At 32.0% G+C, this 21,206-nt stretch overlaps 1 protein-coding gene across 4 annotated transcripts in view; it reads left to right on the top strand.

The window, feature by feature from the left end:
• Ddr (discoidin domain-containing receptor 2) overlaps positions 1-20,859 on the top strand; it is a 234,706-nt gene extending 213,847 nt beyond the window's left edge. For all 4 annotated transcript variants that reach the window (XM_070650845.1, XM_070650846.1, XM_070650847.1 and 1 more), the window contains 3 exons: positions 12,880-13,039; positions 13,277-13,426; positions 19,123-20,859. In XM_070650845.1, coding sequence (XP_070506946.1) covers positions 12,880-13,039; positions 13,277-13,426; positions 19,123-19,275 — 463 coding nt within the window. In that variant the 3' untranslated portion in view covers positions 19,276-20,859. The remainder of the gene's footprint in view (positions 1-12,879; positions 13,040-13,276; positions 13,427-19,122) is intronic.
• Positions 20,860-21,206: the final 347 nt, after the last annotated feature.

The raw sequence follows: 21,206 nt of genomic DNA, 5'->3' as shown, positions 1-21,206 counted from the left end.
ATAACGTCCAATTTCCTTATTTATTCAATTCATTAACATCACAAAAATGTCAAGGCTTTAAATATGCTTAAAAAATACCCATTCCTACCCCATTCAATCACAGTCATCCTTTCCTACTTAACATTTCAAAAAAAAAAATATTCATCATCAGTTCCTTTTTTTTTAATTTACATTAATGCACTGTAAGTTCATCTCTTGTGAATTTTACTCATCCGCATCCCTTGTCTTGTTACTTCTTCATGCCTGCACGAGATCAAGCATTAAAGAGATGAGGAAAAAAACTATAATTATTTTACGTATTCATGATGATTTTTACTTTTTGAGTTTTTATGCTTCCTTTGTGCGCGATGAATTGAATTGGTTCTTTTTTTTCGCACCCCTATTCAGCATAGATATAATAAAGGAAGTGAATAAAAGAAAAGAATTTTTTTCTGTCTGATTGATTGAGGAAAATGACTTTGGAGATTCTTTTTTCCTCTCGGTTGCCGTTGAATTCAACAGATTTGCGTTGGCATTGATGGGGAACTTTTTTTTGAGGTTAGAATGCTTTAAGTTAGTGGTTGGGAATCTTTTTGTGGCACAGCACACTTTCGTGGTGGAAAATACGTTAGAGTTATACATCATTTGGACATTAACTTGCCATCAATTGGTTATAACGTATTTTTGTCCACTCGGGACACTCATGTGCTAAAAAGTCTTTTGCGATGCTCTAAATCAAATTTAATATTTCAGCAGCTTACTTACTTACTTACTTACTTACTTACTTACTTCGCTGGATGTACAGATCAAGTGTGATCCACGGTCTCGCTCAGTCGGCGTCTGAAGCTGGTTCTATCGATGACTTTATCGCCGGCTACCGCTTGTCAGATAGTCGACTTAACCCCAAGTATATCTACAATCCCGAACGACATAAAGTCTATTTGGAGCTCAAATGGCTGACAAATGTGGCTGTGTAACAATAGTGATAATTCAATATCTTCTCATGATGAGCGGTTATCTTAAAGACGAAGTAGTTTGAGTTAGCTCTTATTCTGTATTTTAAAGGCATATTCCGACTTAGAGCTCTGTTGGTAGCTGTATGTTTAGCTACAAACGTAAATTTCACTCTAAAGTATACTGTTGACATTTGTTCAACTTTGGAGTCAGACTACGACATCCCTAAACTCAAACTTGTAGTTTATCAAGATATATTCACAAGATTTAATCGAATAGAACTAGAATCAAAGCTTGTTGTTGGATTTGAACCTAATTTTTGACAATTTTTCTTAATTTTTTCTCAATATTTTCCATAAAAATGCTTTGAACTGGCTTAAAATTGTGATTCTGACACAATCTTGACCTCATTTCCAGTCTCTATTCAAACAAGAACTTGAATACACCTTTCAAAACTCTTCATATGCCTTAATACATATATAGTCCATATAAATCTCTGGTATACTTTAACATAATCAAGATAAAGTCACAACAAAACAAACATAAAGTTCAAACATTTGATCAACAAACTCCAACACTTTATCTGAAAGTCTTACTAATCAGCAAGTTGACATACTTAACTAATAGTTCAAGTGCTCTAGATAATTCCATCTTTATACTCTTTTTAATAAACTTTTTCAAAGGAATTTCTTCTTAAACATTTCAAAGAGCAAGAAGCAACAAAAAAAAATCTCAGCTTGAACTAGATATAAAAAAAAATATGGAGGGGTTGGAGGGGATTCATCCTTGCTGTAAAATGTTGTTCTTTCACCCACATTGTAAATATTTGAAAAATTTAATTTTGTTGTTCTTTAAAGCATAGAGATTGGGAATGGGAAGCGAGAAATAACTTGAACTTCAAAAAGCATGAATGTTTATGATGATGATGAAGAGCACAAAAAAAACAAACTGCATTCATGCATGAATGACGATGAAAATGTTGAGCGATGAAACTTGTTCTATTTAGGAAAATGTGCAGTAGATGACGAGATTCCTTAAAGCATTTATATGAACATTGCAATGTATTAAAATCTATGTATGAGATTGAAAAAAAAGGGTTATGAAAGCAATAAGAGTTGATATCACATTATATCCTGTGTAAGCAACAATAGGAACAATTTTCAAATAACTATTTTATGAATGAGATTGGAGTGATTGGGAATATTAAAGGAACTGAGAATTTTTGGGATTTTTTTGGATGAGGAGATGAATAGGATAAGGGGGAGTTACTTACATAGATAGGTGGAGATACTGAAGATTCATTTGACGGACTGGATACTAGACCCTAGCAGGTAAAGAGCGTGGTCTCAAGAGCAGAGTAAGCTGAAAGCAACGCTTACGAGCATACTCATCTTACTTACTTACTTCCTTAACTCGGGCGCACGAGAGAATATTGCCGCACGTAGGGAATGTCTGAAGACAGCTCTATCCTTCGAAACTTTCTGCCAGTTCGGGATATTAAGGAATCCAGTGTCCTTTTCAACACATGCAATCAATGAATTCTTCGATCTTCCTCGCGATCTCTTGCCATCCACAATGTCTGTTAGGATAGATTTGAGTGTCTATGGTAGATATGGGCATAGTAGATGGATGTAGATGGCAAAAGAGCACGAGGACAGTCAAAGAACACTTCATAACAGACAAATCGACCGTTTTTCTTAATCGTAGTGTTCTTTTTGGACCATTAAAGTATGATTTTTGTCTGTTTGAGTCTTAGACAAAGGCTGTTGATGGAGACAGTACAGCGTTTGGTACTGATAATTGACAAAGGGCAGTTATGCGATAAATTCAGCTTCAGATGCCAGCTAGAAGTGAATATAGATCATATTTGATCTTTAAGAGCCAGCAAAGTGAGTAAGTTAGTATGTTGGATGTTATTAGTGCAGTGGGGAGCAATCTGTGTGCCTAGAGCACACTAATATGCCGCAAAAATGATTGGAAATGCCTTATTCGTCCGCAATGTGTGGTTTTTATCAAAGCTTAAAAAAAGGTTGTCCAACACTGTTCCAAAGGGTTGGATGGGCTTTCCTGCCCTCCTCTGGTCTATGAAGACAGCACTTAAGAACCCTCGATCTTTTGCTGCAAGGAATATCATGATACCTTCCCTCTTTATGTCGATAAAACGTTCACAATTCCAGACAGACTCAAACATATCAGTCATCAGTCCTAAAATTCAATAAATTCAATATCAATAAAGCCATCAACCCCAAATCATATCAATTCCAAAATAAGATGAAGAATTTTAACAAAAGAATTTCTTTTTTTTTTCTTTCAAAAAAATCCATTTTTAAGGAATTTGATAGCAATTTAATATATGAATTTCATATGTCGTTGTACAAAACTTTCACATTATATGTAAGAAAAATATCACAAATGACGAAAAAAAATGAAATTAAAAAGTATAGCTTGAAGGTACTTCCATCATCCCATAAGAAAACTTTTTTTATTCTTACGTGGAAGTTTTCAAATAATTTTTTTTGATTAAAATGTGAATGTTTTAGAAGGCATGAGAAGGAAGTCTGTATGACATTCCTGTATGACAGAGAACAGGTTCCTTGCTGTTACATTACAACTCATAAAATATACAAATTTTAATAACTTTTTTACATGCCATGGCTTATTTTTCGTTCCTCAAAAAATTGACTTGAGTTATGCATTCCTTCCCAGATCTTATTTATAATTTAATTAAATTAGAAAAAAAATGAACTTTTTTGTTGTTGTTGTTCTTAACCCCTCCAGGCTGACTCAGTCCCTATAATAATCATAAAACTTATAATAATGAATATCATACATGCATGCATGCACACATACATCAAAAATAATAAATCTGATACACTATGAAATTGATCTCAGCTGGATGCAATTTTTGTGTTCCGACTGAGTCTTAATTTTGATTTTTTTTTCGCTATAATCCGCTTTGTTTGGTTTAAAAAAATATATATGAATGAGGAAGTAGGGCTGAAAAACAAAAAAACAATTTTTTTTGAACATCTGAAAATCAAATTTTTATGCCAGGATCAAAAGAGACTTTAGAATTTGCATGAACAGTTTTCAATTTACGGATTTTTTAATGGAATTAAATGGAATTTGAAATGGTAATAAATTATGAAAGAAAGTATGGTGATTTGGGTGGGTTGTAGCAGGTGATTTTTTGGTATTGGAAGAGATAATTGTAGTTAAGGGGTGGGTTCTGAGTAGGGTTTTCAATCCCGGGATTGATTTGTATGCAATTGACGGGATTGCATCTCGGGATTACATACATTTTGATCCCGGGATCGAAAATGCTAGTTCTGAGTTGATGGGGTTGGTTTGCTTATGATGTTTGATACTTTTGGGTGTCTTTGAAGCCCTAGCGACAGAATAAGGAAGAAGTCTCTGCCATGAAGCTTTAAAGGTTACGTTAAACCTCTTTTATTGCATTAAACCTCTTTGTCATCCATATGGCTGCCAAATTTAGGTATCTTTGATTTGGTGTTGGTAAAAGAAGGTTAACAGAGCCTTCAAAGCTCCATGGCGAAGCCTTCCTCATTAGTGTCACTCTAGTTTGAGGTCATTCACTGGATATCTTTGATACCTTGGCACAATGGAGAGTTTGAGGTTGTTTCGGATGTTTCAAAGCTCCAAAATCATCAAAAACTGAGCATCGAGCATGCTTGATGTAAAATCTACTTCAAATTTATGTCCTGATGCCACCTAGGTCCCTCAATTCTCTCAGTTGAGCATTTTAGTTCAGAATTCGAAGTGTACACGGATTTTGTAAGAAAATAGTCAACTTCTTATAAAATTCTACTCAACTTCAAGCTACATACATCCACCAAGTTGCAAAACATTTCAATCCCAACCTAAAATCTTAATATCACTTACAATCCTCCACCACCATATTCACAAAATCTACACGTACACACATAATTCTTGCTGAAACTCAGGCAGAAATTTCCTACATCCAACATAAAAATCTTCTTAATTCTAATTCAATTAAGACAATTATTCCAATTTAATTTTCACTTTTTCTGATTTCAAGAATTTTTTTTTAAAAGTTTTATGTTTTCCATCTTATTCTTATTCTTATTTTCATCCACGAATTATATAAAAAAAGATGAAAATTTAATTATTAATTAAAATCTCAAACTCATTATGTTCAAATAGAGATAAGAAAATTAGTTTTTAAAAAAAATTATTTTCGCTCCTTTTTGGCTGTTGCTTTTCATCTTCCATAAATGATAGAAATATGATGATGATGAGGCGAATAAAAGGCGAATGAAAATGAAATATTTTGGAGGATGAAAAGGAAAGATTAAGTAAGGAAAGTGGGGTTGAGATGAGGGGTGTTGTGGGTGCATTTGGGGAAATATGTCTGATATTTGCAAAAATTGTATTTCAAGGGTTACATCTTAGACTGAATCTAATCAGGATAGCTCATGATGTCTAAATGGCCAAAAATATGATCCGAGGTCATTATTGTGGCTTATTGAAGCCAGGTTGACCCCAAATACAGCCATAGACTGATCTTAAGATGAATGTGTGACAAATTTTCTTATTTGCGCTAACTGGACAGCTTAAATGCATCACAGACAGTCATAAAAATTGCTCTAATTTATAAGGAATTTTAAAGTCAATCGGTGGGAGTTTTATGGCATTTATGACACTGATCATCTACCAATTTAAGCACAGATACGTTTTAAATTCAAATTGTACTAAAGTATGCATGATTTTGACCCAAAACTACCTTCTAGATTTAGTTCTGTGTAGGATTTGTCCAAAATTGCAGCCCTGCAGACTAAAAATGCATCCTTTGAAGAACTTTAAGTTGATTGTCGAAAACTGCAGGCCTGTGTACCTAAAATATATTTCTGCGATTCTTAACCGAATCCTAATCCTGTATCATCCTTTCAAATATCCCATCAAGGACAATCTGCCTCATTTTCAACCCAATTTCTCACAAAACCAATTTTCCCATAAAAGTAAAAATCTCAAAACGAAGAAATAAAATCAAAAGTTGAGAAATTAGAAAAGAAGCAACGAAAAAAATTAATTTTTTGGGAGTGATTCTCATCTAATTACTTTCAATAATTTAATGATTCATTCACCCCTCGTTCTTATTACAGCAGACAATGCCAACAACAACAAGTAAGCGGCACACAAAAAAGAAATTAAAAGTAATTTCTCTTATTTTCATTCGACCGCTAAAAATGTTGCTACTTGTCTGATGTACATAACTCCTTTCCCGATGAATATATTTTTTGTAAGATTGAATAGACTCCCGCGAGGCACTGAGAATGATGGAAATAAAAGTTTTTTGCTTTCCCTACCGATTTTTCATTTCTCCCCGTTGTTCGCTTTTCCTGCACATCGCCCATCGTTAAACAGACACTTGTGGGGTAATAATAAATGATTTAATATTCATGATCTCTTTTCAGTTGATATGAAAATGGGAACGAGTTGATGGAATTAAATGTGGTGGTGGATATTGGGTTTGAGGCGCATTTGGGGTTGTTTGATGGATGTCTGAGTTCAGAGGGGCATGAGTGTGGGTTTACTGTTTATTCATTCACTTCTGCGAGCAATCTGCTGGATCAGCTAGCGATATAAAGCTTCATATGGTGTGTTTTTATCAATTTTAACTGGCTACATGTCAATTATGCCTTAATCTACTATAAAATTCAAGTTTTCATGTCCAAATAGAAGAAGATCCAATTTTTTAGATTTTTTTGGCTTTAAATGACTCTTTTTTGGATCTCGAATGTGCTAGAACTAGTCATCAGCTAGTCAGGAACATGTCTATTGCTAGTTTAATGGATATATCTTCTTATAGTACCAAACAAGGGCTTAGCTAGCCGTAACTCAATCTAATTCCATTCTTTCGAGCTCCCAAAATTGTAAAACAGGACAATCTGTCCTTCCCCATACAAATCTCAACCCCACTCATCACAAAAAATGCTAAAAAATTTAATAACCATTTGTGGGCGCTTCATTGCCTTTTCTCCCATCCACAATTTTTTATCATGATAGCATTAATGATGGAAATGTAAGTAAGAGGGTATGAGTGCAATGCACATAAAATCAGGTTGCATTGTCTGTTTTTTAAAAGTAGCCTTAAACGAGCGCAGCGCACAGCAGAAAGCCTCAATGATGGAAAAAATTAATTTTTTTTGGCGAATAAAAAATGATTAAAATTAATACATGTAAAATATGAGAAATTGTATAGAATGAACAGTACAAAAGGAAAGGAATCATTAATCATTTCTAATGTTTTTCTCTCATTCTCTAACAAATTTTTTATACTTTTTTAGACGTAAAGGAAGGGGAAAAAAAGCAAAATGAAATTAATACGAGCATGAATTAATGTGAAGTTTTAATGTATTTTTATAAATGTACATTATCATCTCACATATCATGTCAAATTTATCATTTTTTTCTCTTCTTCATGCTACGTGTTTTGAGCAAATATCCCAAATGAAAAGGAAATGAATTGCTATTTAAATATGAAGTGGATGAAAATTAAAAACTCTAAACTCGTAAACTCATTTCTCATAACTTGAAATAAATAAATAAAAATGTTTGTGTATTTTTGTATAGGGATTTTAAGGTGATGTGAAAAGGCTGATGGGTGCTTATGAGGATATGATTGTGATGCAGAAGGATTTGATGATACTGTTGTGGGATTTTTTGGAAATTGTTGATTAATTTGTTTATAATTTCTTACTTACTGCGCTGGCCGTACAGATCAATTTTGATCCATGACCTACCACAGATGTCGCCTATAACTGGTTCTATCGCCCGCTTCCGACTGTGAATTGCCAAATTAGTTTATGACAAATATAATTATAGCTCAAAAGTTATGGAGCTGATCAAAATAATCAGAAATACTAGTGATAATTAAGGGTTCGCCAGACCATTCTACTCAAATCTAGACTTAGAGTTTATTGTGGAATCCAAACCACTCCTTTGATGACTTTACTACCTTCTAGTCTACAAACGGATGCTGTGAGTTATGATTTCAGTCCATATGATTCGAAAAAGAACAAGATAAACATTTCTCATACCGAGTTTCGAAGCTATGATTGCAGGATTAATGTTTAATGGTTAAATTCCGAACAATAGAACCATTAGAACAATGGCTCATATCAATAAAGTTAAAAATGTGATTATTCAGTTGCACAGTCTTGAATTAGTTCTTCCCAAGGTTGCTAAACTGATCAAAACTCCAAGTGCAACAGAATTGCGGCATTAGTCGAATAATTAAGTAATCACAGCTTGTTGCTAAAGTTTCCCGAAGTCTCGTTCTCAACAAATCCTCGAGTTTACCTGGGAAGTTTAGATCTTGATCTCGGCATCGGGAATTCTTACTTGTTTTATTCAAGAAACGATTTATAATTACCAGAAAATTATCAAAATGTGGTTAAATACCTCTATACTCTTGAATGTAGTTCGCTATGAAGCTCTACTTTAATGTGAAAATCTTAAAAATGCACAGCTTCAAAATTAACTGAATATGACATAAAATTGACAGCATATGACTTAAAATTGACTAAACATAACTTGATATGTCCTCAAATTCACTGCCAAAATTAATCAACTTCCTCTCAACATATCTATGCTTATCATGCGGTCATGTTGCTCTAAACCTCACAATATAATCTGTCATAACACCATCCTAATAATCATCAAATTTCACTGCCCACCTTATAACTGTCCACAAAATATTAATGAATATTCAAACAATCATGTTTACAGCATCTTAAGTTGATAGCCCAATAATGTCCTGACTAGTTAAAAGCCATAATTAGAAATGATTTCATTTTAATACTGAATTAAGGATTTATTGAGGTACGCATGCATATATGTGTGTGGTCATTTATAGCCTATTTACAAGCCTTTAATGACCAAATTAAGATTAAGTCAAATTTTTTTTTAATATCACCTATAAAATTGGGATCTTTAATCATGACCTGAATGCTGAATGTTGATGGATATGAGAGGAACAACAGCAAAAAAATCCATTAAAAGTTGAAGTAATTAATTAACATTTGAGTCCCTTTTCCGACGTCCAGTATCCATTAAATTTAATGTTTTGATAGTTCTGCCTTATACTTAATAGTTTTTCTCACCCCTCAGGCAACATCCTCTTGACATGAGCAGCATAAACATAGAAATTAATTTCAATTTTTTTTTTCATGATCGATGAAATTAAATTTCATTTGATGACTGTTGATTGTGGTCTGCAATATTTTAGTCATGTGTTCCTTTCAATTTTTATTGCATTACCGCATTTTGTACAGTATGTACAGTTGAAGGACACACACATCGCAATAACAACCATAACAAACTAATAAATATAAGAAAATACATAAATTTCACATTTGTTCCACTTCATGCGCTTTAATGCTCTTGCTTTTTTGCAAACTAAAAACATATTTTTTTTTGGGTAATGTAGCTGTTGCTGATTGTTATTTGTGGCTAATGTATGCAATGCACTTCAATGTAATTTTTTTGATTGAATTTTTGTTTTGAGTATAGGGATGGGTTTGAATTATTTTGAGTGATTTATGGGAATTATTAGGGAATATTGAAGTGGTTTTTATGGGAATTGAACCTGCATCCTCCTAAATTGCTGTTCCTAAATTGCCAGGACAGTCAATAATTATTGATGGAGTTTTTGATGTCATTCTTCAGGTTAACAGATGATTTAGAGGTTAAGTCAATTTAACAGCTCTGCATTCAAAGAGTTCAACGTCCTTAAATCTACAATAAATCAATAAAGTCACCAAAAACCCAAAAATTCCAAATTCCATCGACTTTAACATCCACCTTCAATCCCCAAAATATACACCATCGCAACCCCCCGAATTCCCATCACTTTTTACAACCATCATCAATTTATGTCATTTCTTCTTCGATTTCTCATCAAATTTCGCCATCTTCTCCAAAAGTCCACAAAAATCGAAAACAGTACTTACTCAAATTGCAATTGCCATCGAAACGTAATTTCAATTTTTTATGTGTGTGTTTTGTTGCTGAAGCTTATCGAATGTTAACTTGACATTTTAAGTCATTTCGCATGGGAGTTTGCTTTTGCACTTGTTGTCGATTGTCCTTTTTGCCGTCGTCTGTAAATAAAAAAAGAGAGGAGAAGGAAGCTGTGCAACGAATGACTTTTTTTTATGCGACTCAAGATTTTTTTGTATTCAATTTTCAAGGGATTTACTAATGATGGGTAAGATTTGAAGGGGGCATGGGGGGATAAAGGGTCACTTGGATAGGCTTTTTTGATACATCCTTGGGGCTATTGACTCTTAAAGGTCTGGGAGGGGTTAAATCTGATTTAAACTATGTATGAATGGTCCTCTAGTTTCATTCTCTTGAATTGCTGGGGTATACGGTGGTATACGAGGATATACGAGAGTACACGAAGATATACGAGGATTTACGAGAGTATACGAGGATATACGAGGGTATATGATGATATACGAAGGTATACGAGGATATACGAGGGTATACGAGGATATACAAGGGTATACGAGGATCTACGAGGATATACGAGGATATAGGAGAATAAATGAGGATATACGAGGGTATACGAGGATATAGGAAGGTATACGAGGGTATACGAGGGTATACGAGGATATACGAGGGTATACGAGCATATACGAGGGTATACGAGTATATACGAGGGTATACGATGGTATACTAAAGTATACAATTAAGTTTACCCGAAAAATTGATCCACAAAGCTCTATGACACTTCAATTTGACTTAGACATTGACTCTTAAGCCCCCCCAAACCTTCCAAACACGTCATTAGCAAACGTCCCCCAGAGCAAAAAAAAAGTTTAACGAGCAACAAAGAAAATGAAACGTAAATTACGATTTTTATCTAGTGCAATGAGTTTGCTATAATTTTTTTTTATGTACACAAAACATTTTCAACTCTCGAGTCGATAAGATGTCCAAATGGAGTGTGAGACGAAGGGAAGAAATGATTTTATTTTTTATGGACATTCCAATTTTTATTTCCCTTCCAACTTTTTTTATTTTGTTTTGATGCCCTCATTTTGCTTTACAATGCTTTGAAACGTTCCAGATGAAAAATAGATTAAATTGACCGAAATTGAGTTGAAATAGACATAAGAGTGAGAGGGGTTGAAAAAGGATTGGATGGTTTAATATTGGACTTTAAATTAATGGACGTCAATACATTTTCATCAAAAATTTGATGATGTATATTGAATATTCTACCTGTGTTTACATTCAATTTATTACAGAAAAAAAGTAAATGGAACTGAAATTTGGAATGAGTGGAATTTAAAGGCAACATTGAAAATTTTGTGCTAAATTTGCAATAAAATGCCTAAAAAGAGGATGTGCCTGAACAGAAATTGAATCATTAAAAATTTTGCTTTGTTGTTCAAAATTCAAGTGGAGTTGAGCATTTACATATGATTAGAGAGGGGATTTATTGAATTATTACGCGTATCCAAGGGATTTGTTTCTATGCTGTTCAGGAAAATTCAATTGAATGAGGTACTTTTGGTGTTGCTAGGCATTGAAATTTTTTGTGTATTGTGCGTAAAATTCAGGGAATTTTTAGGTTATGGAAATGAATTGTTTGGTCTTTAATGCTTGTCTTGTTCCTTGGAATATTGTGAAACTCCAAAACCTTCAACATACTTTGACATAATCAGCAATACCTAGAACCTCAACTCCCAAATTCCCATCCAAAAAAACATAAATAATTACGAATATCAATCAGAATACACAAAAACCCCAAATGACTTCCCATCCCCTAAAATATAAAAAAGTCCATCATTAAAATCTAAAAAAGCGAGTCGAAAAGCAAAAAAGGCAAAGAAGAAAATTGAATTGACTCGAGAAATGATGCGGCTCATTCTTGTGTCGCTCGCTCTCTCTCAAGAGTCCATAAGAGAACCAGTGAGATATGAAAATATTTGTGGGTGAAAAGACCCATCGACCATCATCATCCCTTCACTTTTGAAGTCAAGAATTTTTTTTCTTTCTCTGATGCTCGACTAATGAGGCCATTCAACCATTATACATCTTTTATGTATAATATGAAAGCGAGAAAGATGTTGATATAGATTTTGAGGAGGTTCTTGTGGTGATTTTGGGTGAATTTTGAGTATGTTTGGGATTGGGTTAGCAAGGTGTTGAGCTTAACATGACGATCAATGGACAGAGGAATGTGGATTAGTTAGGAAATGAGGGTCGTAGTCATAAAGAGTTCAAAATGAGTTTTGAGCACATGAATGCTGGTTTAATGGGCAAAATCTACTCAAAAACTGTCAAATTCTGGCATTTTGATAAAATTGAGCTTCAATGGATATTCTGTGTACCCACTAAACCCCCTAAATTTTCCAAATATTCCCTAAATTATCCAAAATCCCCAAAATCTATCCAAGCCTCTCCAAATCCATCCAAATCTCCCCAAATCCATCAAATTCCGCTAAATCTCTCCAATACCTTCAAATCTCTCTAAATGCTCTCCAACATCCCCTCCAAAAATTCCACCCAAAATCCACCACAAGGGTACTTGTACATAAATTTCTGAAACATCCATCAGAGACTAAAATGAATAAGAACGAGGAATCATTGCCAAAATCATGGAAATAAGAGAGACGATGCAAAAAAAAGGAAGGCAAAGAGCAAAAATGTTTAAAGCCATTTGATTTATTGAATTTGAATATTCATGACGATGGTTTTCATTTCCTTAAAAATTGGTTAAATGAACGAAGAAACTGTCTATAGTCATCGCCAACACCCCAAACCTTAAAAAAATTGATCATCATCATCAACATTATTCATTTGATTGAATAAAGGAATGTTCCTATATATACCTTGCTCCTGACTATTTTGTGATTAATGTTCCTACTTTTTTTATATATAAAATAGAAACTGCATAATTGGACCACAATTGGACGTTAAAATATGTGCTTTGGGTACAGTAATTAATCGACTTTCATATCCAGCTGACTACTGTCATTTAGAAGGTGCAGGCAGACAATCACAACCAATGCCAATACGATGGATGGCATGGGAAAGTGTTTTATTGGTAAGTGTGAAACATATGCTGTATATAGCTTTATATTTGGGTAAGGACAATGTCCTGTCATTAAGACGATTTTATATGTCTATGGATATACACCCCTTAAATTTTACAAATTTTAAAATTTATTGACCCTCATTTGTATTGATACTGAACAATGGGCTGACGCTCATAGACGTAGACAATAAGTTGAGTAATTAATTGCTCATTTTAACTCAAAATTTGGTTTTAATTATTTTACAGGGAAAATTCACATCGAAATCAGACGTATGGATGTACGGTGTTCTATTATGGGAAATTCTTACATTTGCCAGAGAGCAGCCATTTGAGAATTTGACTGATGAAAAAGTTATTGAGAATATTGGACATATCTATCAGGATAATAATAAGCATGTAAGTAACAATTGACTTTATTTTTGATGATTTAATAGGTATTGTAGATGATTTGAATGTTTTGAGTCGTTAGGCCTGTTCAAAATTGAATAATATTAAATCTTCAAGGCACATTAGTGCTACTTAGTACCAAATCAGCTGATTTTAATTGAATCTGATCAAAAATTCTTCTTTTTTGAGTAATGGGCTTCAACATTGTGTTAATGACGTTCTAATTTCATCTAAGGATACTATTAGTGCTGAATTGGTATTCCAGACAACTTGTCAATAGTTCAAGAAGGCTCAAAGCATAGAAATAGTTGAAAATCTGACCTCAAGTCAGCGTGAATATCGCTCTAGGCTAGGTTTGATGAAATGTGGCTTCAGGCCAGAGTAGAGTCGACCTACGGCCAGATTTTCAGCCTTTTCTACGCAGTGAGTTTTTTGGGAGTATTCAAGACAGGTTCTATAACAGACCATCTCAAAAGCCTCTACCCTGGTCCCTATAAAATTAGTTATGTCCCTATAAACATGCAAAATAGTCTTCAAAAATTGATTCCACCCAAACACCCACTTCATCTCATTCAATTTCCAAGTTTAATGAACCCTAAATCTCGTAATCATACCAAACTGCAACATCACTTCATGCATAATGACTGCATCTTGAAGATTACTGAAATTCATGACTTTAAAGTTTCAATAAAGTTTTAATTTGCTTTAAACGACGTCTAAAAACCAACAAAAGACTCCCGTTCACATTCAAAAGTGATCAACACGAGACAATATATCCAAAATTTATGACATCAGTCACAGCACAATCTTATAACCCTCAAAACCCAACAGTTTATTGAATTTTCATTTTTATGAAAAATAATCAATTTTAAATGGCATGAGATTATTGAAAAGTGTGTGCATATATATGAATGAATATGTGCCTTATCCAAAATCTCATCATCATGCTCACAAAAACCTCATCCTTATTAATATTACTAGTTATGTTTAACTTGCATCATCAGCATAGTATCAATATCATCAGCAATATATTGCATTTTAGAGATAAATTTTCAATAAAAATTGAGGAAATAAAAGTTTTTTTTTTTTTTGTTCAGCAAACACAAAAATATTAAATTTTAATGACCATATTGTGATGCCAATGCACTCGATTTTATTGAATATCGAGGAACAAAAAGACTAAGGGGAAGGAGAAGACTAACAATTTTAATTAAATTGTTCCTATCTATGCTGCATTTGAGAGAAAAAAATTGCCAAAATCGTTTATCATGCACATTAAAATTATAGTTTTTTGAATAATTTATGATGAAAATTTGAACTTTTTCACTTTCCATGCCTCACTCATGTCCAATAATGGGGAAACATTTCCTATTCCCCCTTTCCCATCGTTTCCATCGATACAAAGTTGATAATATTTATAATAGTGGAAAATTGTTGAAATAAATTGCCATTTATAGTCCTGTTATTGTGGTTTTTATTGAAAAAATAATTTTATTTAACTGAATAACTAGAGGGGCGACAACTGACTTTAATCGTTGATTCTGCATAATCACCCTATGTGCGGTAATAACATCTAACATAAGTAATAAAATTTATTGCAGTTTTATGCGGCACTGAAATTTTTTCTTTATTCTTTTGTGTGTGCAATTTTGTTTGGATTGTAAGATGGGATGGGATTTTTGAGGAACTGAGATTTTATTAAGATTTTGAAAAAAAATTTTGAATTATTTTGATTTTTTAAAAATTCTAAAATTCTTTTCAAAATTAAAATTAAAAAAAAAAATGAAAAATTTGAACAAATTCAAAAATTTGAAGAAATTGAAAAAAATTAAAAAGTTTGAAGAAATTGAAAAAAGTTAAAAAATTTGAAGAAATTGAAAAAATTTACAAATATTGAAATTTTGGAAAATTTAAAAATTTCAAAATGTGAAAAAGTTTCAAAATTTAAAAAAAAAATCAAAATTTAATAAGTTTAGAAACGTTTGAGCAAATTCAAATTTCAACCAATATTAAAAAATTCAAAATTCAACCAAATTTTAACAATTTCAAATTTAAATTAAATTTGAACAATTCAAATTTCAACCAAATTTGGACAAATTCAAATTTCAACCAAATTTAAAAAATTTCAAAAAAACCAATTTAATCCAAATCCCCAAAATGCACTAGTACCCACCCCTAAATTCAACTGACTCCCACCACAACTTCCACATTTCTCTGCATCAAATTTCAACACAAAAAGCATTAAACACACAAAAAACTTTTCTGCCGCCTCATAAAAAGGATCAAAAATTAAGGAAGTATAAAACTTCACATGTTGTCAATTTTTAATGTTCCATAAAATGCATACAATTTCAATAACTACATCCACACATATATCTGGTTTAAGTCAAGTCGTTCGTAAATTGTTTATGTGTTATTTAATGTTGTTGACATTCTCTTATTGGGATTGTTGTCTGCGCCCCTATCAATATTATTATTTTAATTAATTTTTCTGATTCAGCCATTTCCATATCCAAAAAAGTCCTCATTATGTCTGCTGATTCTTTTTCTGTCACAATATACAAAAATTCAAGGGTTTTTGTTAATGTTCACATCCCACAATATCATAAACACATTCAATTTTTAGATGATTAAAGCTAATCATCGATATGTGTTCATACCGTACATCCATTAATGTTTATATAGATCTCAATATATCGATATAAATATTCAACAGAAAAATGTAAAGGGAGAAATACACAAAAAAATTGGAAAATTTATGAGGAAATGGAGAGAAAATTTATGGCATATAGCATAACATTAATGTGAAATGATAAGAAAGTTTTTGAGGATTATGGCATTAATCTAGTGTCGACATGGATGAAAAATAAAGGGGGATGCTTTGCTTGCAATTTTCTTAAGCCTACTAATTATTTTTCGAAACATTTCTGCTTTATCTTGATGATATTGTGTTGTGCTGATGGCATTGAATATTGTTTGGGAAGGTATTTGGGTGAGGATGTGGAATATTGATTTGGGATGAGATGTTTGATTGTTTTTTAATTGCTGGGGATAGGGTTATGATTTGGGGGGGTTGATGTCGGTACCATACAGTAGGATTTCAACTCTAAACTTATCAAAGCATCATTTTCTGGTCTCATTAGTTATCCCTGACTACATTTCGTGTCCCAGAGTGTCTTATTTAAGGAATTAGAAGAAAATTGAACCCAAAGAGCTCAAATTGGATAAACGATCAACAATTCAACCCCAGACAGGTGTGACTCTGATTAAATTAATGTAAATCCGGCACCATCCACGAGTCACACCGACCTGGAATTGAATTTTGAAAAGATTAATCGATTTGTGATATTTTGGGTAGATCTGAAGAGCTCTAACTGTTTCAATAGTCTCTAATATCCCACAATACACCTAAATCTCATCATTCAACACCAATCAAATCCCCAACAATCTCAGTCATAATCAAGTCCATCAAAATTCCTACCCATATCCTTCAAAAAGCCCATACAAATAATTTAATAACAGCTCCGATTAAATTATCCAGCCCATCCTTTTTTCAAAAAATTCAATAATAGCCAGCTCTTATTATTATTAACAAGAATCCCTCAAACGTCATTAGCCGTCACTTAATATTCAAAAGCATTCATCCCCAATAAATTCAATTTAAACACCAAAAACTTGCTAATCAATTACAAAATTAACCCAAGCTGCCAATCCTTTCAACGATATTATTAGATTAAACCTTAAAAACAACATCACTAATTCCTCCAATAAATCTTGTTGCTGCCTTTTTCTCTCTCTTTCTTCTCATCCTTCAATTACGAAGAGTGAGGAGCATATAAAGTATAAGAAATGACTTAAGGGAATGAAGATTTTTTTTTTGGCACACTCCATACATTCTTTCTATTGAGGATTCAGCCTAAGAGGCGAAATGGCAAACATAAATTGTATAAAAAATTTATTTTTTTCGATAATTTGTGAGTAACATAGAAAATGAGATGGGAGGATTTGCATGAATGCCCACTTTCGTCGCCTTTAATTCTATAGAAAAATGTTATGTGTATATATAAGGCAAAATCGGCAATAAATTACAGTTTTTCTTCTTGCATCCTTATGAAATAAAAAAAAAGGCAATGAGAGGAAAACAGCAAAAAAAAAACATTCTTAATTTTGCTGTGTCACAGTCATGAGTTATTGATTTTCAATTTCTCTCGTTCAATGTTGAATGAACGTCTTTTTTTATTTTATTTCAATTTTATTCCTTCTTTAATTTAATACAAAATATATATTGGATGTATGTGCAATGACTAATAGCGTCCAGTGGAATACTAAGAGTGAAAAAGTTTGATGAACTTGGCAACATTTTTTGACAATTTTTGTGAGTTTAGTGAGCAAACTTTAAGCTTGTACCTGAGGGTACTTGAGGAATTCTAATTAGATTTTACATTTTTAGCAGCTACATATTTTCAAGATTTTGTAATTTTAATCTTAATCAAGTCTTTGGAAAACACTTTAAAAAGTGAAGCAAATCTGGGTTCAATTCCCAAAATTTTTTAGTCTTCGTTAAGTTTTCATTAGTTCTCTTTTTTTTTTAATACTTAATATATTTTTTTGACATTTTTTCTCAAAATGTCTACGTAATTTTATAAATTCATGACAAACTTATAAGCCATCCATACTAAGATTCCACGTCATTTCCATAAACTCCAAATTTTCTCACAACAGTGGTGAGCAACCTGTCATTTCTAGTGACACACCTTGGAGGTTAGCTTCAGCTGAAACCACACACAGCATGTAGTTCCTGGCATTTCCCAGTGTTGCCACTTCACTAATGTCCAGGTGTCACCCAAGTGGCCCACCACTGCTTTTACACAAAAAAATCTCATCAAAAATTACAATCCACAGCCCAAAAAAAAACCATTTCACCTTTATCGTCATCTCACGTAAAAAAAATTCCCAATGAAAAATTATTCCGTTCCATTAAAACACAACATTACATTCCTTTTTTGCTCCACCGGCACACAAACAGTTTCATCGACAGCAAATACAAAAGCATTTTCATTAGTGATGAAACGACCCTTAAATTTGACATTTCTCTAATTTAAAGAAGAATGAAGTGCACGACGTGGATTGACTTTTGATTAAAGGAAGTGAAATTGTTTTTACATTTTTACTGTTTTAAAGCCTCTTGAGGATGCTGCCTGGATGATATTGGATGCTGTTTTTTACGTGGGTGACATTTTTGGGAGGGCCATCAATGGATAGCAAGCAGGAGAAAATGTTTAAAAATAAAATAAAATAGCAGCTACGTTTGAGAATCTAAATGTGGTAGTTAAAAAAGTTATCGATTAGGATGGAAATTAGGAACTGGAATTTAGATGGATTGTTGGAATTAGAGTGTTTTGGGGATCAAAAAAGTGTGAAAAACTTGCAAAAAAGGGCAGTTTATAACATGCATGAGAATATTTCATCAATATTTTCTGAAGGATTCGAACTTCGACTTTTGATTTATTTTTGAATCTTTGCAAATTTACAATTTTTTAGCAAAATTGAATAATTTGTACTGTTTTTAATACCAAAATCGGATTCAAAACCTTTATGCATATACCTACATAGACACAGACCGACTCTACAATTTATACCATTATTTAATTAATTTACAATATTTTATACTAATTCAAAATTTCTCATTTTTTCGCTCATTACAGATATTTTTACCAATTCCTGTAAATTGTCCACGTGAAATTTACGATCTCATGTGCGAATGTTGGCAACGAAATGAATCATCACGTCCAAACTTCCGTGAGATTCATTTATTTTTACAACGAAAGAATCTCGGCTATAAGCATGGGAGTTACTGAAATCAGTGTCCCGTGCACTCATGGTCGTCAGCGACATTAATGCGATGATGAGATGCACACAACTTATTATGTGACATAAAAAAAACAAAGTTAAATAATTCATCCTTATAAATAGACAAAAAAAAATAATTAATAATTATTGAAACGATTTAAATAAGGTCGAAAACAAAGTGGTGATACTATATGCATATTAATTAATTTAATTAAAGAAAAAATTGAAACGAATTGATTGAAAAAAAAATTCACGATGTCGGTTACGTGGACCGCAAAAAAAATGAGATAAATATTATCGTTTTTATTATTATCATTATTATCTATTATATCATTAATACACACACACATATACATATACATTAAAATTGCATTATAGATGATTTTTTTTAGTCATGTAAGATATGAAATTAATAAATTTTTGTAGAAAATCGAATTTATGCTGTATAAAGTATGTAGAATTGTTGAAATATGAATGAGATCTGCAGGAACTGCTTGATGGGAATCAAAATGATAAAAATTCTTGTAGTTTGAGCTAGAGTTGCAAAACCGTTCAAATTCTTAATAATTTGTATGGTTTTGTAGGAAAAACTTTATAAATTTTCAAGAATTTGTACGGTTTCAGCATGTCACAATTCTTAATAATCTGTATGGTTTTGCAGAAAAACCTTATATATCATCAAGAATTTGTACGGTTTTAGCCTGTCACAGGCACCTGTTTTGCAACTCTGGTTTGAGCTAGCAACTCATCAAGATCCTGTAGAACTTAGCAAAGGCTAGTGACTTGACAGTTGAAACTTGTAGAAAGCACAAAAGTCACTAGAATAATTTGCAGATCAAGTCTTGTGGATATTCTTGACATTTTTTACTGCCATAATGCACAAAGATGTAGATGCTATGTTAAAAAATGTCACTTTTAATCCACCAATGCAGGAATGCGTCTAAAATCAAGTAAATGACTCTAACAGGCTAAGAAAGTGCTTGTAAGCATGCTATTGCCAGTTAAGGGTGATGTCAACTTCTGGCATACAAATCTGTACATTTACTAAGCACTAATGTAATATCAAGTAGATATGCTTATTGTATGCTAGAAGTTGATGAACAAAATAATCGAAATTTGTCCAAGGATGCTGAGTTTGATTGCTATACTTTGTAGCATATCCATCATAAACTCAGTCATGCATCCTTAATGTACCATGAAACATTCGTTGATATAAAGAAATTCTATCAACTTCTACTTTCAAATCGACAACCTTCTGTATACTGATTTAAAGTAAATAAATTTTCAATATTTTAGAAATTTGATAAATTTTTAAAAAAAGTTAAAATCAAGAAAATTTAATGAAATTTGTTTAGAATTTTTGAATAAAAAAAGCTCAAATGTGTCGTTTAAATTGGAACTGAATTAGAAATTTCTAAAAAATACGAAAAATTGTACAAATTGGTATTTAATGAATATTAAAATTTACTAGCTGAATATCAATTTTGTGGACTCTAATGAACCTTATTGAAGTAAAAGTTGGTTAATAGGCTCAAAAATGGGGAATTTTTTTAAAATTGAAATTTTTCAATTTTTTTAAAAGATTTAAAATTTAAGAAAAATTCAAATTTTTTAAATTTAAAATCAAATCTTTTAAAAAATTTAATTTTAAGATTTAAGATTTAATTTTAAAATTTAAGATTTTAAATAAGTTTTAAAATTTAAAATTTTAATTAATTTTAAAATTTAATAATTTATTTTAAAATAAATTTTAAAATTCAATTTTAAGATTAAAAACTTTAAAAATAGATTTTTAAATTTTTAAAATTTGAAATTTAATTTAAATTTTTAAAATTTGAAATTTAATTTAAAAATTTAAATTTAAAATTCTGATTTTAAAGTTATAAAAAATCTTTAGATTCAACTTTTTTTTAAAGATTTAAAAAATTTTAAGATTTAA

Source organism: Chironomus tepperi, unplaced genomic scaffold (genome assembly GCF_022539635.2).
Source record: "Chironomus tepperi strain 1889 unplaced genomic scaffold, CSIRO-AGI_Ctep_v1 contig_449, whole genome shotgun sequence".
Classification (NCBI taxonomy): domain Eukaryota; kingdom Metazoa; phylum Arthropoda; class Insecta; order Diptera; family Chironomidae; genus Chironomus; species Chironomus tepperi.
Note: the sequence above shows the minus strand (reverse complement) of the source record. Positions and strands in the feature narration are given on the sequence as shown.